Below are 18,470 nucleotides of genomic sequence, written 5' to 3' on the forward strand. Positions count from 1 at the left end.
CCAGCTGTGTTAGATTTAGCTGGCTAACGGTTTCCAATTTTGTAAATCTGTGTGCAACGATAATGGATTATCAACTTTTGTGGGAAAACTAGATTTTATTTTTCATGTACTAATATTTTGCACAAATGGAATAAAATTTTCAGTTAAGTCTGGATCTTTCGTTGATCTGACTTGATCGTTCCTGGACTGTATCCAGTTTTATTGACTCTATCCGATTTTTTAAAAGGCTCCAGCTGGTATTGGTGTAAATTTACTGCGTAATGTGTTACGATAAATCATATTTTTTTGAAAAAAAAGTTGAGATAACTTTAGAAAACAATGCATAAATGAAAATTTCAAAAGTATTAAAAAATTCAAAATAGATAAATTTTGATTTTGAAATGCTCAGAGACCTTTGCACACCATTATCCCTAAACATATTGAATGAAATGTCAGTTATTGCAACTAGTTTTGCTTCTCTCGTATTTTTTTGGTTTGATTTCTTGGCTTCATGATTGTTTGTAGAACAGAACAGTAAATTTAGATATAAGAGTCTTGAAAATCTAAAAAAAAGCAGGTCTGTTTGAACGTTTCCTTTTTGATTTCCTTCAGTTTAACGTTCATGCAACTTTTATTTCTCTCCTTGGCCACTAAGAAACTTCTTTATTCCAACGTCTTTTTGTGAAAAATGTTTGGATGTATTCATTTTTGGTACCTACATCAAATAGTTGACAATTCTGCCCCAGAGTTCGAGAACAGGTAATCAACGACATTTTTAGCCTTTGTGTCAAACCTGTGGAAACAGAAATCCCGTTTGCAAATGATTCTTTGAAGGTTTCATATTTCAGGTTTAGAATTCTAGATTGTTGTAGAACACGTAGTAATTCATCATTTGCATGGCGTTCTCCTGCACGTTAAGATCGCATAGTAGACTAATTAGACTGCTGTTTGCCTGTCAGCTCTAAAATTTCTCCCAACTTGTATTAGAAAGATTAAGTATCTTATCCACGTGATTTATCCTCACTATTTTTCTCTTAAACCAACCTCGATTCCGACAAGTTTCCTACCTTTTCCTTAGGGTAAATGTGAAAGCTTACAAAGTGCTTGAAATCAGACAAATACCATCCATATGGGCGGTTTGTTCGAATTTTCGTCGATTCTCTAATAAAGCCCCCAGCTGTGTTAGATTTAGCTGGCTAACGGTTTCCAATTTTGTAAATCTGTGTGCAACGATAATGGATTATCAACTTTTGTGGGAAAACTAGATTTTATTTTTCATGTACTAATATTTTGCACAAATGGAATAAAATTTTCAGTTAAGTCTGGATCTTTCGTTGATCTGACTTGATCTTTCCTGGACTGTATCCAGTTTTATTGACTCTATCCGATTTTTTAAAAGGCTCCAGCTGGTATTGGTGTAAATTTACTGCGTAATGTGTTACGATAAATCATATTTTTTTGAAAAAAAAGTTGAGATAACTTTAGAAAACAATGCATAAATGAAAATTTCAAAAGTATTAAAAAATTCAAAATAGATAAATTTTGATTTTGAAATGCTCAGAGACCTCTGCACTCCATTATCCCTAAACATATTGAATGAAATGTCAGTTATTGCAACTAGTTTTGCTTCTCTCGTATTTTTTTGGTTTGATTTCTTGGCTTCATGATTGTTTGTAGAACAGAACAGTAAATTTAGATATAAGAGTCTTGAAAATCTAAGAAAAAGCAGGTCTGTTTGAACGTTTCCTTTTTGATTTCCTTCAGTTTAACGTTCATGCAACTTTTATTTCTCTCCTTGGCCACTAAGAAACTTCTTTATTCCAACGTCTTTTTGTGAAAAATGTTTGGATGTATTCATTTTTGGTACCAACATCAAATAGTTGACAATTCTGCCCCAGAGTTCGAGAACAGGTAATCAACGACATTTTTAGCCTCTGTGTCAAACCTGTGGAAACAGAAATCCCGTTTGCAAATGATTCTTTGAACGTTTCATATTTCAGGTTTACAATTCTAGATTGTTGTAGAACACGTAGTATTTCATCATTTGCATGGCGTTCTCACTGTACGTTAAGATCCCATAGTAGACTAATTAGTCTGCTGTTTGCCTATCAGCTCTAAAATTTCTCCCAACTTGTATTAGAAAGATTAAGTAACTTATCCACGTGATTTATCCTCACTATTTTTCTCTTAAACCAACCTCGATTCCGACAAGTTTCCTACCTTTTCCTTAGGGTAAATGTGAAAGCTTACAAAGTGCTTGAAATTAGACAAATACCATCCATATGGGCGGTTTGTTCGAATTTTCGCCGATTCTCTAATAAAGCCCCCAGCTGTGTTAGATTTAGCTGGCTAAGGTTTTGCAAATTTGTAAATCTGTGTGCAACAATAATGCATTATCAAAGCTGTGCGAAAGCTAGATTTTACTTTTCCTGTATTAATATTTTGCACAAATGGAATAAAATTTTCAGTTAAGTCTGGATCTTTCGTTGATCTGAATTGATCTTTCCTGGACCATATCCGATTTTATTGTTTATATCCGATTTTTTAAAAGGCTCCAGCTGGTATTGTTGTAAAGTTACTGCGTAATTTGTTACGATAAATTATATCTTTTTTGAAAAAAAAAATTGAGATAACTTTAGAAAACGATGCATAAATGAAAATTTAAAATTTAGTAAAAAATTCAAAATAGCTAAGTTTTGTTTTGGAAATGCACAGAGACCTTTGCACTCCATTATCCCCTCAACATCTTGAATGAAGTGTCAGTTATTGCAACTAGTTTTGCTTCTTTCGTATTTTTTTTTTGGTTTGATTTCTTGTTTTCATGATTGTTTATAGAACGGAACAGTAAAACTAGATATACGTGTCTTGAAAATCTAAGAAAAAGCAGGTCTGTTTGAACGTTTCCTTTTGATTTTCTTCAGTTTAATATTCATCCATATTTTTTCTCTCCTCGGCCACTAAGAAACTTTTTTATTCCAACGTCTTTACTGAAAAATGTTTGGATGTATTCATTTTTTGTACCTACATCAAATAGTTGCCAATTCTCCCCAAGAGTTTCAGAGCAGGTAAACAACGACATTTTTCCCCTTTGTGTCGAACCTGTGGAAACAGAAATCCCGTTTGCAACTGATTCTTTGCATGTTTCAGGTTTACAATTCTATATTGTTGTAGAACACGTAGTAATTAACCATTTGCGTGGCGTTCTCACTGCACGTCAAGATCGCATAGTAGACTAAAAAGACTGCTGCTTGCCTGTCAGCTCTAACGTCTCTCCCAATTTCATCAGAAAAATACAGTATCTTATCATCCACTGGATTTATCAATAACTTAATTCTTTTAAGCCATCCTCGATTTCGACAGTTTTGGTAGACCGTTCTTCAGGGTAAAGGTGAAAACTTAATACTGGTAATCAAACAAATACCATACATATGCGCTAACTTGTTTGAATTTTTGTCGATTCAATAAAAAAGCCCCATCTGTCTAAAATTTAGCTGGCAAAAAGTATTGTAAATTTGTAGGCCTGTGGTCGGACTATTATAGCTCGTGGAAAGTTTTTCACGTTTCCTGGAATAATGACGCGTTTAACCAAATGGAATAGCTTTTCCATCATGTCTTAATCATTCATTACTGTGTTGCTCCTTCATTAAGTATTGACTGACTATACCAGATCTTTCAAAATTCACCAGCCTGTAGTGGTTGAAGGTTATTGAGTGTTTTAAGATAAATCATATCACAAAACACGCGTTTGTAAAAAAAAACTGAGCAAAATTATTGTCTACAAGAAACAAAGTACTCTGGCAAGAGCTCCTTTTTGTTCTGAGCATGTATTTCATCAACCTTACTTTGTCTTTAGAGCTCATTTTTTTGATAATTTTTATGTCCAGGGGTCTCGGGCATCTGTTAATATCTCTTGTTAGACTCGCGATTCCCAGATATTAGATCCATTATAAAGTACTGAGAGCTTGCAACTTTCAATTGAAGTGGCTTCAAAACGAACGGATGAGACTTGCGGTGTGGCTCTTTTGAGACGGGCAAGTTTCTGGTACGTTTTTCAATTAGCAAGGTTTTGGTATTCCCACAATCATGCGACAAAATTAATCCAACTTCTTTTGTACGTTCTTATAAGTACTTCCATTTTTGGCATCCTTTTATAAAAAAAGTTTATCTATTTCTCCCTATCACTACGGTGTACTTTCTACCAGTTAATTAAGAAAAGAATCCAAGAAATATTCGGCAAGTCAAACGGACATAACCTTGTGTCGAAGGCTTTTGCTATATCAAAGTAGACTAACCTTTGAGTGCCCCCTTTGAGATACAAAATCGACAACCACTCGCTCAAGTGAAAAGTGAGAATTTTAATTTTAATTTCTGAATTTATGTTTAAGGTATGTAGGTAGGTATGTACGTATCAGTATAAGTCACTTCATCAATAACAAACGGGAACTCACACTCTTGTTCAAACTGTCAAATAAACAACTAATGCTTTCTTTCATTAACCAACACATATAATCAACAGAAACAGAAAATAATTTGCACCAGTCGAGTATCATTCAAAAAGAAATCACTTTTGTTTATTCACTTTATCGCTTGCATTGAGGAATTTAAATTCACGGGTAGAAAAGAACAGAAATTAACATTACGTCTATCTCGACAAATTACTATGAACAAAATAAAATTAGTTCATAGCAATGTAGTATTTGCAGTGATATCAAAACGTCATTAACTTTATCAAATGCTCGATTCAAAAAGACTTAGCGATAGTACGCACATGCTCCAATTGCAATGTAAAGTAGTAGCACCTCTAAAATTTGCATCCAAATCATTGATCATTTTCAGGAGGGGGGGGGGGGGGGGGGGGGTGGGGGTATGAGAGAAAGGGGGAAGGGTTTGCATAACTAGACAATGATTCTTCAAGTTTTCCTGGTAATATACCTATAGCACAAAAAGATGTTTCGATAGGGTGGTTCTATTTTAAGGGTATTAATTGTTACTTTTAAGCTAATAATTGTACAGGACTCTACGTTAAGCTATTCGTTACACGAGCTATCCAAAACCAAAAGTAAAGGTTTTTCTAGTTGGTTGGTCGTTAACGTATTGTATTCTATGTTAGAAACTAATATGTTACATGAAAATCAAATCCTGAATAACAAATAGAGAGATTTATCATTTACAGTGGTATGTATGAATATAAAGGTAAGTGTTCCACAAGTTCTATTACATTTATAATAAGTAATATAAGCAAGTGTTTTAGGTTTTATCTTTTTAAAGCGGACAAAACACGGATATAATCTGTCCTCAATTTGAGATAAGATTGCACTGGCATTGAGACGAGAAATAGTTGAACAACGCTTTAGGTCATGGATGCCCTTTGTGTATCACTAGCGGCGGTTCCTGTGGGCACAACTGCAGTTACAGTATTTAATAGCCCCTCTGATTTGGAGAGAAAGGTTGAGCACCGAAAATAGGAAAGATTATAATTACAAGACCGTTTTTCCAACAGTCTGAAATGGTTTGAATTCATCAGCAAAGTTGGTAGTAAGCTCCTCTGACCAATTCCGCAATTGAATAGATGCTTTCAGTTCGCGCCTCCATCAGCTATTTTCAGAATGCCGCGAATAGACATATCTGACATTTGAGTTGAAAAGGGTGATATTATGATGTGGTGGAGCTTTCAAAGGAGTTGATCAGATTCATCTGTTCATTCAGGTCCACTACGTGTCCATGAGTAGGTCCAAATCTTTTAACTCCACCTCCTATCGTCACGTCATCCATTTCATCTTCACTCTCTGATAAATTAGGGGCGTTGGAACATTTTAGGTTGCTGAAACAACTTCACTACTTCAATATCACTATTTGCATTTTGATTTTGTGCAACTCTGAAGAACATTTATACTCCGATGTACAATGCAATGAACACTCAGTTGTTTTGCGACCCACTTGGAACTCCCAAATCCTAGCTGCTATTTTTTAAAAATCCGCTTATCGGAACCTAAACTCTAACCAGGATTGTGGTCAGACTTATTTCGGGGTAGTTGCCAAGAATTCTACTCACTTGGTGGCAGCAGTTGAGTCAGATTGGACCTTGTTCTTCAGTTGTTGCTCCTGAAACAGACACTACAATCGACAAAGTGCCCTTCTCTGCAAAAAGAGGGTGTCCCACTTTCAGATCAACAAAAAATAATAGTTGTTGATTATCTATGAGATTCAACGGACAATTGACAGTTCCCAAGGTTACCGCATGAAAAATAACAATTGCAAATCTCGAAAAGCGTTCGAAAATCATTCAACAGCCGGCAGATCGCTCTAATAGAAGGGAAAGAACCATCAACATCGACATGATATTTAATAGTCCCACTGAGCTGGAGAAGAAGAGGTAGAGCTCCAAAAAATAAGAAAATACTCTTTTTTAATAGTTTTTTCCCAACAGTCTGAACTCCAGTTGGCAACACGTTTGGTAGTAAACTTATCAGGCCAATGCCGTTATGGAATAGATACAGCAAAACTCAATTACTTATTACACTTAGAGATAATAATAAAAAACAAAAATAACAAGAAGTAAACATTAGTTACGACCAAAACTCGATGTAAATAATTAAAAAAAAATACTAAACAAAACAAAAATGGAATCAGATAAATCTTGAACTAAACAATTTAACCTTTTCTTCATTACTCAGGTATGAGACCTGTCCATAATGAGACTCGGTAACAGGTCGACACAGAGCAAAAAGGGGCAACATTCAAAAACACGTTATTACCAATTTCAAACAACCAATATCAAACCGAATAAATTCAAAACGTATCACCTCAACAAATTACAAAGGTTAATTTAAACCTCACAGGAAAGACTTGAGACCGCTCATTATCCTATATGTCAGACTATTACAAAAAAGGCAAACGTTAAAAAAAATCAACTAATTTAAAGAAAATGATATCGCAACCGTTTAAAACATAGGCTATTCATGGAGAACGCTAAATCGTCAATGGCGCTTTTTTCAACGCCAACTGGGCCACCCCATTGTTGTTATAGGAGAGCAAGGAAACAAAAATCTCAGAAATAAGCAAATATTAAAAAAAAAACACTTATGAAAATGCGTAGTATCAAAGCCAAGAAACCATTAGTTGAGAAAACCCATACACTGATTGGATTTTGGTTCTGGAGAACAAGGATGCAATCTGTCCTTACAGAAACCAAACTACAAAACAGACCGAACTATGATCTATGATAGAAGTGACAAAGCTCATAAATCCACCAATTTTTTTTAAAAACAAATTTTCAAAACAATCCAACAAAGCAAGTTTTCAAATCAAAACAAAAAAACGGATCAACTTGCAACTTCTCAGGAAAAGAGTTGTGCTTGGTATTAGTGAGAATGAATCATAAGAAGACGAAAAGCAACAAGTAAGGACAGAACTCAAAATTTCAACAATAATTTATCGAAGCCACAGTTTTGACGCCATTACAGCTATAAGACATTGAAAACATTTAAAATCTACGTATTGACAAAAAGGGTTTGAACTCTTCACCTTGGTCTCCTTTGATTTCAGTTGGCTTTTCTTTGTAACGGTTCTTTGCGAATAAAGGAAAGGAACCACAAATTTGACCAGTATCGAAAACTCACGAAACTCTTATGAAAAGACATTGCTAAGCCCAAAAGACATCAGTAAAAACTTAACCAACACCAAAATTATTGTTTGGAGCAGCAGCAAGTTGATGAAATCTGACAGTATTGAGATTAAGTTACTTGTTGACGTTAATGAGATCAAATATTGGGAAGTTGAAAAATAATTGCTCTTTGAAAAAACTTTATTTGAAAGTCATTAAAACCGTTAGCAATAAACTGAGATCATTAATTCGATTAATTTCAACATCTACAGGAAGCAATTAAAAGCCCTCATTGTCAAGAATATCCCGTCAACAACAAAAGGAACGACAATTAGGTAAAAACAAAAATTCCATTAAACTTTGCGTTATCCACTAAAATCTTTAAAGTTCTTTTCCGCATTCTTTCAATGCCCATTCGTCCTGTCGTTAATGTAATAGATTGAAAAGGGAGCAAATAACAACGTAAATTATACGCATGTATGCAAAAATCAAAAAACTTTTATGAAACTTTGTAGTAAGAAAGCCAGGAACCCATTAGTTAAAAATAAAACCAATATAAACAGTAATTATTTCTACTTCACTTGGAATATTTTTTTACCCTGTATTTATTGAGACCAGGCTACATGCGGTTCAAACTCATAAAGCATATAACAACACAGGATTCACGTAAACGGGATTAGTTATAAATCTTCAAGAAAAAAATTGGTTCTATGATTAATAAGACGAAGTCACCCGGCTGCAAAAAGAATAACAAATTAAGGCAAAACAAAAGAAATCAGGTAAAGATTACGAGAACACATTGTCAAAGCCAAAAGAATCATGATCGTTTCACTGAAGACATAAAATATATTCATTTGTCCTCATTTTGTTGTAAATAGGATCTATAATTAATTGGGCCTTGATTTGAAATCATTCATCAGAAATCCCACCATTCGTTTTTCACATTGCCAGTGTTGATTTGCGGGTTTCACAAATCTCAAAAAATATTAAATGTGAAAACGATTTCTCGCCTTTTCTGTTTTGCTTGATGAAGAAGTGATCCCACCAAGCTGCTGTATAATCTCTGATTCATTTCTTCATCCCATTCTGTGCTGATTGAAGTTCAAGTCGGCTTGAGTTTTTGGGGTTTTGTAATCAATCATTTGAAATTGCGCAACATTTTCTATGTAGCGCTCATGCTCAACTGTGACCAAAACCTCTCTTCGGATCTGTACTCCTGGAAACCAGTGAAGCCTTCCTCTATAATCCACAAGACGTAGATTCTAGCTCCATGGTGTCGGAGATCACTGTAGTGTTTCTCGAGTCCACAATGATGTCGTCAACACAGAAGAAAGTGAAAAGTTCAAGCATCCGTTTCTGCTCGTGCAAACACAAACAATGGTCGTTCCTGCTTCTGGTGAATCTGTCAGTATAAAGTTCGCCAGTTCCTTGTACCGTTTGCTAGCTGCCTGCTTTAAATCAAAACTGAATTATACAATCAGCTTAATAACGTTTCCCATCTTGTTCTTGCTTCACAATCCGTTGAGGTTGATCAAGGTGCATTTCTGCAATATGTTAAGTGCACGAAAGTCGCCTTGAAATCTATTTGTTGCATCACATGGCCTTGCTTCAAAGAAAGCTGAAACCAAACCGAGAATGTACCCGGCTTGCCTAATGGAGCAAGTCTGAAAGTAGTCCAGTTATAGAACAGTTTGAAGCCATTTGCCACGAATCTTCGTGCTTTGTACTTGCAATCTTGACTACTGGGTCCCAGTTTCAAGTTGTAGACCCATTAGCTCAATAACGTCCCTATCTGTAGATAATCTCATTAGGCTCTAATGCTCGTTGTCTTGAAGGGCCCCGACCTCGTCCTTCGTTGCCCGGTACCATTGGTCCATCTCATCATTTCACTTGGCGTCACAGAGTCAATCTCAGTCATAGCAAGATGAGTTTTGACCTCTCCATGAAATTGCGGAATAATCCCTGGTCAGGCAATTGTGCGCTCAGCTCTGTCCCCTTGATCTGAGCATCATCACTGAAGCCTACGGTCTCTGCGGTTGATAAGTCCTCTATTACTCAAGTGATCTTGAGTCCCGTCGATTCATGAAAGCGAAAGGTTCTTCCTCATATGTTTCCTCTTCAGAATCTGAGCTCTGTCTCTCCCCTCGATGTTGCAATCTATGAGTGTCTACACTATCCGCGTCATGCTATTTTTTGATTGCTGTAAATATAGCCTGCCTTGCTGGTACACATCGTGCTCGTACACATCTGTTTGGCAGGTTTCCAGATGCTATGCACCCTCTTCTCGTGGGTCAGTTCCCTTCTCAGGGATTGCGCCTACTTCAGACTCTCAAAGATCACATCTTGAACAGCCCATTACTTTGCGTGTGATGGGTATATACACCAGGTATCTCGTGTCCCAGTATAATCACTTTCTGTTCCCTTTCAATTCCCTTTCCGTTCAAGTTTGCTCACTTCTCTATCTCTTCCTGATCGATACTATGCAACCAAAAAACAGGTTTCGGAACTCTCATCATCTCTCCTGGGCATCTTTTCGTCTCAAACAAATTGGGAAGTCCGTATTCAATGAGCAAGCATCTCCTGCCATGTCTTATTGTACCTCTCAGTTAACCCATTATGTTGTGGCGTCTCCTGTAGAATGGCTGCGTCTAAACAATGCCTCTTGAATTGTTCTGAGATAAACACCTTTGCACTGCCTTGTCTCAGCTTCTTGGGCGTCCCCAAATTGAGAACAAAAAACTTCAGATTGGCAAGTACATCACTCGTTGCTTCCAGCAAGTCTAAAAACAAACTTTGTGTATTGGTCTGTGAACACAAGGCAAAATGGGAAGCCTGAAAAAGACAACTCTGAAAGGTCCCATTACATCTGTTAACACTGTCCAGCTTACCGTCTGCATGAGTTTCTGCAATTGGAACTGGAGTCTGTGATCTTGGCCAATGAACACATATCGCATATTTATTTGAGTTCCCCAACTGTCACTGGTGCATTCCTGACTATTCTGTGCTACTTCTGCACTGTCCAGCGTCAAGCTGTTGGAACTCGTCTCTAATTAAAGAATGCAGCAGTGAAAGTGAAACAAAACAACCGACTAAAGTTTTTCATCAGAGGACTTCCAACCGCGCGGTGTTGCTGGTGCAACGATTTACAGGGGGTAGGGACTGGCGGACGGCTTGAAGTGAGAGGGTTTAAGTCTGTGGATCAAATCCTAAGAACCGCCCTTCAAACCATCAATTTGTCTTGTTGAATCGCATACTTATAGAACAGAAAGGCGTAATGATCTAGGACAGCTGCTCAGCCACTTGCTACCCTACGGGGTTTACCTGTATATCTAATGTTAATCTGTCTTTGAGCGGAAAAAATTCAGACGGAGAAAGGGTCAGACAAAAAAGTCGGTCAAGCAGAAAATCGCATTGAACATCACAGGACAAAGATTGCTAAAAAATTCGTTTGAAAGCATTTAACTGTTCTCTCGTAATATTTTTTGTCCGAGTTCCCTTGCGGAGTTTCATGCAGCTGTTTCCTCTCTCCCTCTCTCTCTCTCTCTCTCTCTCTCTCTCTCTCTCTCTCTCTCGAAAGCAAAGCAATATCTCCATTCTTCGCATCTTGAGACCGGGATTAGCTCTACCCGAGACCCTTTGTTGAGTTGCATGCAGCTGTTTTCTCATTTGAGCGTGAAGCTGTCCCAACTTAGAGCAACTTGAAATCGAGAGAAGGTTTGAAGATTAGTCAGGCACACAGAACATTCGAGTTCGCATTGGATGTCCCCTCTGCTCATAGGTATGATGATCCTCATACAACATCTGCCTTCCAATTCACAGGCTTCTCTGTTTGCGTTGCTGAACACGATTCAATGGGTACAAAACCCAAGAACGCATCAAGAATCGTCAATAAGTGATCTGTGAACACAATTTCAATTAGCATGCCTGGTGGCCTGACTGGGTAAGAGCCACCAGGTAATCTTTGACTGTTGTAGTCAATCTTGGACCCATTGCAACTAACTCACGCTTGTTCGCTTCTTTCTTTTGCATGCCTTTTGCTCAACTCTTAAGGTTAAGCAAGCCTTCCGCTCAACTCTGTGAAGCTCTCTTGTTTGACCAAAATTTCATACCTCAATGGCAGACAATTGAGGAGCAACGCATTGAAGAGTTCCTGTGATAATGGTTCTCCTGGTTCTTGTTTTCTTGTGAGTAGCTTCTATCCTCTGATTAATACGCTGCCAATATCTTCAGATTCCTCAAAGTTGCAGTCGAGCCAGGTATACCACCAAAGTCACCACTGTTGGGGTCTCCGCTGCGAATTCTCTAGCAAAAACTTTCAAGCCTCTGGTCCATCTCCAGCGCCATCATCACCAACATGTCTCCTAAGCATGAGGGTTGTTGCATCAAAGATTTAGTGCCAAATGGCACCACACATTGTTTTCCTTGCCCTTGAATTCTGCTGCATTCTCATATCTATCCTGTCTCACTTCGTGGGCCTTCTCATCTTCGTTGCTGGCTCCCTCGGGCAACGGCTTGGGCGGCTCTTCTGTCTCCAGTGATGATTTTTAGAGCTTCTTCGTCTGCATCACTGCGTGCTCGAACACGCTAAGTTAGAAGAATGAAATACTCAAGAATGAGAGATTAACAAAATAATTTTTAAAGCAAACTAAGAGATTTACAGGATCGATCTAAGGAAAAAGGCTCAACAATTGTCCGTATATATTCCCCTTATCAACGAGAAAAATTAAGATAGATTTTGACCCAACAGGGTCAGTTAATTAGAAATTTCCGGAGGTGTTTGGAACCAATAAGCACTCAAAAACGGGGATGGGGAAGTTCAACATCAGATAACTTACAGCTATTTAAAAATATCTAAATCAGAGCGCATCAAAATCAACAAGATATTGATCTTGTCAGCTAAACTTAGCTTGGTTCATTTCAACAACTTTCTTACTTTGAATCAACTGCGCCTGGCATTTGTTAAGTAAAAAAGAAAAGTAAGTAAACGTTGCCTGGCATTTGCTTTGGTAAGTTAAGCTTTACAATTTCTTAAGTTTAAGTTAAGTTTCGAGTTAGATTTGTAACCCAAATAGATTCATAATCACGTGGAACGGACTCCTCCGACACTCAGCTCATTGCTGCGTACCAAAAACAGGCAATATATTGAGATTTTCTGTAAGCCTGATGTTAATTTTAAAGAATTAGAGATTAAAACTACCTAAAAATCTGTCAATTCATGTAAAACAAGCGAAAGCTGGAATTTAGCACCATTCGCCGAGTTAAGCCTTTTTGCCAATAAATGCAGATAGGTCGATAAAAAGAGCGATGACGAGTGAATAATGAATTTAACCGCTAATTTGTTATCGCTATTGAGAAGTTGTAGAATAACTAGTACGATTACAACCTTGTGGTTATTTTTTCAATCACTTCTCTCTGCGATCACAAGTTCCTTGACTTACGTAGCTGCATAGATGATGAGACTACTTATTCGCACATCTGCATATAGCAACAGAGTGGAGAAAAGAGTGGCGGAAAACGGTAGTCTAAATCCCTTATAAGAGCTTTGCCTTTGTATTCGCTAGATTTTGTTAGATTTTCGTACTATTTTCGGCTACGGGTGTATTCTGTTACGGGTGCTAGCAACTTATTTCGTCGGTACGTTATGCTGTTATCGCACGGAGAGTTTATTAAAACAATCCCATACTATTTTCCTCAGATGATTTGCACGGGCCAGGTGTGGGAGAGAGTTAGGGGTTTTGCGTTCTATATACAAGGACAATACCAGCAAAAATTCTTTCACTTGGACGTAGAATTCACAAAACAAAGTAGCTGCTTTGAGCCTTTTGAGGTGTAAAAAATACTCAAGAAAATTTAATGGAGAACCCAAGCTACAAGAAAGTACACGATCAACAATACCCCTACCGCAACACAGAGAATGTAGTTAGTGCAAACATTGCCGACTGAAACGCTATGGAATTGAATTCCGTACTAATTGAGTTCCGAGCATAAAAGTGTGCGTTTAAAAAGGTGCGATTGTTTGTTAACTAACAAATTGGCTTCGCTCTCTGGCCTGCTTCTGAAACTGTTGGAACATGGAGTTGACAGAAGAGGCAGATGATGAGGTGACACTTGTGGTTGAGAGGGCACTAGCCCACGTGCTCAACACTTTATTCCCGCTGCCCGCACCACCACCACCCCCCACTGACATGCTTGTCCCATCCATAGCTGGGAAGCCATTCTTCCCTTTCAGACTGGTACCAGTGACTGTGGCTGTTGTCATGCTACTTGACCCAGCAGAAAAACTAGCGGATGTTGCCTCAGTTGTCTTGATAACTCTGCAAATTCAATAAACAATTATTGAGTCACGTCTGGACAAAAATCGACCATTATTTATATTTTTATTTACTCCACCTTTATTTTTCCATACGACAGCAGAGCTGCATGTATATCTGTAATATATGCAGCATATCGTAGTGCATGGTTCGGGGTTGTAAAAAATTGATACTGATGTCATTTCTCAGTAACAAAATTACTCAAGCTTAAACATGAAATACTGGTGGTTGATGCTTTGATTCAATACAGAGCCAAAACTTTTATTTTAAATAATCAACATAACTCTTATACCGTCAGCGAATAGAAACAAAAAACTTGGGCATAAAATTTTCTGACTGTTGCCTGTTTTATGTACTGCTACATTAGGATAACTAAAAAAACATACTGGGCGAAGTTAGAGAAGGCCGAAGTTGTGGGCATGACTGAAGTGGGAGGATGGTGCACTCTTTTTCCTCCATTTACCATCATCGATCCACCACCACCTCCACCCTTTGGAGACTGGCGCCTCTTGGCTGATCCACCTCCTGTCAATAAACAAAGCAATCAATAGAAATACAAACACTGCAATGCCAAGAGCACATGGATCTACACAATATAACAAAAAGTAATAAAAAAAATTTGGCCCTGAAATTGAATTTCACAAAAACTTTTTTGTTCCACATTTTTGAAAAAAAAAAATGGGAGAACTTTAAGCTAGCCCCACTTTTTTTTTGTTCAGACAGTTTTCAAATTTTTTCGAGGGCATCCCATGATAGCATATGTATCATCAATTTGGAGCACTATGGGTCTAGAATTTCACTATAAGAAATTTCAGGATTTTTAATTTTTTGGATTAAAATGTTGAGCCTTTTCTACCCTAAATTTCAGGCAATTTAGCCTAATTTTTGATCAAATTTAGCAAAAAATTGGGTCCAATTTAATCATATACGGCAACTAACTGCTATTTCAAGGAAATCTTTGAAAAACAGGTATCTAATTGTTTTTTCAGGGTCTCCATATAGTACAAAAATGCAAAAAGGTTGCTTTTTTAAGAAGCCAATTTTTAGACATTTTGAATTCTTAACTCGTCCCTAACATGTGTTAACCTCACTTTTCATCCAATGTTCAGTTCGTTTAAAATTTTTCTTTAAATCTTGATAAGCAGGGAAGACAACAATTGAGATCGGTCTATAAATTGCTAATTGTTTAAGAAGATCTTAAAAAATAACTATACAAATATTTTTCATATCGCACCTCAAAAACCAAGAGAAATTTTAATGATAGCATGCACTTTTTCCGCATGCACAACTTAACTTAACATCAATTAACAATCACACATTTTGCATTTTAATTTTTTTGGACTACACTGAGATCTTAACAATTTCAACGTAGTTTTTTTCACGAAACAATTTACAGAATTAAATCTTTAAAAACTTATTTTTAAAAAGCATCATCGATGAACGTTTCGTCTCTCTCAAAACCCAAAAACCATTAAAGGGTGTAAAATGCTCTCTATCAAATTATATCGTCGTCCTTTTGACCCTTGTACATTGCTAAAGGTTCTATCAAAATTGATATTTTAAGAGCTTCAATTTTTTAAATTTGATGCTCATATATTAACAATACTCGTTCTCAGAATATTAAAGTCAAAACTACAGCCAAATCCTGTTGCTATTTTTACAAGCGCCTCAAAGAGTTATTTGAACTTCACAGTCATATAAGCTACCAAAACTTTATCAATAAGTCAGTGTTGTCACATAGAAAAACATTTCTCACGATTTGAAGAAAACTGAGCTCTTTATTGCTTGAATCACATGTTTTTTACTGTAACTTTGGCATAAATTAGTATCATATGCCTTTTCAAGGCTTATTTTTTTTTAATTTAAAGCTATCAAAATTAGCATGTTTTAGAATAATTGAGACTCCAACCGTTTTGAATGCCAAATTTGCGCACACTTCAGCTTTGCATAGTAATTTTTGTTGTAACGACTTTACCGTGTGGTGTGGGTGCGTCACTAAACTTCTTACCTCAATCTGTGTATTAACATGAGTTTTGATTACTTTGAAACCAGAGTTTCGAAATAGCATCTTAAATCCTTATCACAATTACGTAAACCCACTTCCTTTGTCGTTAACAAACACGTCAGTCCTAATGAAATCAATCAGTCAGTCAGAATAGCATGTTTTGTTGTTTTTCTTTCTTTGAATTCTATTCCAGGACTTCCTGCTATGTTTATGAATTAATCAAACAGATATGATAACCGAAAGAATTATGAAAACTATCGTGCTGAAAAATTAGAGAGTATTTAAAACAGATAGCTAATTTCGAATCAGAAGTCATTGAAGTCTTTGAATTGTTAAAAAATTTAATTTCTCAAAGGGTTATAGGGAAAGACTGATCAAACCAAATCAAAATCGTCGATAATGCAAAAGTATTCAAACTTAAACGGCCCGTGTTTATTACAACACGTTTTAAGAAAACTCTCTTGAGAAAATTTATCATATTTTAAGAGCAACTAAATATTTCGTAATTGAAGGTTACTCAGGTTTTTAGCTTCCTCTAAAAACTAAACTATTTTCCCTGTTGTTTCTGTTTCATATTCAGCTAAACTTTAGCGTTTGTCGTGGCACCTTGATCAAAACAATGTTTGCTGCGAAAACAAACGTTTCTGAAATATCAATTTCGATATGTTATGCTTTCAAAAGTGAATGTGGGAATATGTTATATTTATTCCCTTCTTGCTATATTTCATTAAGTTTTTTCCGATTTAGATTGATGTTTTTAAAAGAGTGTAGCCGACTGACGACGGAGGAATTACTGACACGTGCGTGTGGGGGCGATTACAGCAAGTTTGAAAGAGGAGGGCTCTAATCTCAATAGGGGGCTTCCGACGAAGGAATTAGAGTTCAATATTCCACTAAAATTAATTAAATTGAAAACTAAAACTGTTAGAATGAGAAAGGTCTAAAATATTAAACTCTGTTTCAGAGAAATTTGGCTTTGAAGGGTTAATTAAAAGAGTTAACCGGGCCATGGTACTTGGCTGAAATTTGATTTTACCAAAAAACAAACATTTTTTTAAAAACGCTGCTCAGCTTAGAATGGCGATCCGAAAGGGCTTTAAAAGGCGATCCGAAAATAAAAAGTTCATTTGAAAAGTTCAAAATCTTGTTGTTGTGGAACAATGAGCGATTGTTTACAATCATTTAGGTGGTTCTAGGGCACTATAGTGCTGCAAGCAGACGTCAGCCAAAGAGATTTGGGGCTTCATTTTAGCGGAACAATAATTATTCAAAATTGAGGTCAAATTTAAATACCTCAAATACACCTACGCACCATTTGCTATTTTATATCGATGTCTAACAGCACAAAATAATAGCCGAATATTTAAACACTAAATTTTCTCTCTGCTATCACTAGATAACATTTAAACTCGGCTCAATAAATAGCAATAGACAAGATTTAACAGAAGTGCATTCATTGCATTTAGTGGCATCGGATTTGAGGCAAGCTGAGAATGATGAATAGCATTGAAAATTTGTTCCAATTCAACTCCCTCAACTAATCATTTTACGTCAGTCGAGTTACATCAGCAACAAACATCACATCACGCTCTTTCCATTCAAAAGTCACTTTATTATTGAATAACGGCACAAAATAGCGTCACGCATCTTGCACTTTCTTTCTTTATTCTTTTGTTTCCGCAAATGTTGCGCACCGTTTGGAAACAAAATCAAACATTAAAATTGCAAAACGTCTCACTTCAGCATGATAGTGTTCATTTGGTAAACATGAGGCTTGAAAGAGTCGCGCAAATTGTGTTTTAAGTATTCGAGGGGCTCTTCAGGCGTAGAGGAAATTTGAGCCGCAATTTTCATTGCCTCAGCTACTTAATGAAAATTTATTCAAATTAAAAAATGCAAATGACAAAAATCAGTGGAAAGCTTTACCATTAATAATTAGGACTATAAATACAAATTGGGCATAAATCTTCGGAATAATTAACATGAAAATCAGAACCGAACCCTATTTGATCAATAACCGATCTTTTTTGTTCACGCTTCATATTAGCTTATGGAATGACAACTTTTCGTTTTCCTTTTGGTGAAACTAAGGAATTCAACACATGATAATAACATGAGCCCCCTCCCCTTTGACAAACACAGCGCCAGATTTGTTCAGCTATTTTTCAAACCATTTCCCACCATGTGTTCCTTTTCTATTCAATGCCATAAAAAGAAATTCATCTCAAAATAGAACAGCACAAAAACAGGATGTGGAGCAGCAGTACAAAGATATCTTTCACCACGCCACGTCGTGGTGCCTTAAGCTCTACTAACGTCACAAGACCACGATTTAAAAATTCTCCTTTCGAAAGGTCGTCCGTAGTTTTTAGATTTTAGACCAGTTCTAGGCACACGCGCACAAACATCGATTACTACTGTATTACGTAGATTAATTTCAACAGTCAAAATGCATAAAAACTGAGAACGCGCGCGCTTTCCTTCAAAATTTGATTGGTCTACTGCATTTGTAGTAAAAAATCGCGCAGTAGCAATAATTGAAAGCCTTGCTCGGCGACTACATCTTATTTTG

The 18,470-nt window shown here is 36.7% G+C and overlaps 1 protein-coding gene across 2 annotated transcripts in view; it reads right to left on the reverse strand.

The window, feature by feature from the left end:
• Window positions 1-4,328: 4,328 nt before the first annotated feature.
• The window catches only part of LOC142340425 (uncharacterized), a 65,230-nt gene continuing 51,088 nt past the window's right edge, over window positions 4,329-18,470 (reverse strand). For both annotated transcript variants that reach the window (XM_075391010.1, XM_075391004.1), the window contains exons 17-20: window positions 14,280-14,418; window positions 13,611-13,896; window positions 6,032-6,081; window positions 4,329-5,800 (exon numbers count right to left, since the gene is read on the reverse strand). In XM_075391010.1, coding sequence (XP_075247125.1) covers window positions 5,632-5,800; window positions 6,032-6,081; window positions 13,611-13,896; window positions 14,280-14,418 — 644 coding nt within the window. In that variant the 3' untranslated portion in view covers window positions 4,329-5,631. The remainder of the gene's footprint in view (window positions 5,801-6,031; window positions 6,082-13,610; window positions 13,897-14,279; window positions 14,419-18,470) is intronic.

This window comes from Convolutriloba macropyga, chromosome 1 (assembly GCF_964194025.1).
Source record: "Convolutriloba macropyga chromosome 1, txConMacr16.3, whole genome shotgun sequence".
Lineage (NCBI taxonomy): Eukaryota > Metazoa > Xenacoelomorpha > Acoela > Convolutidae > Convolutriloba > Convolutriloba macropyga.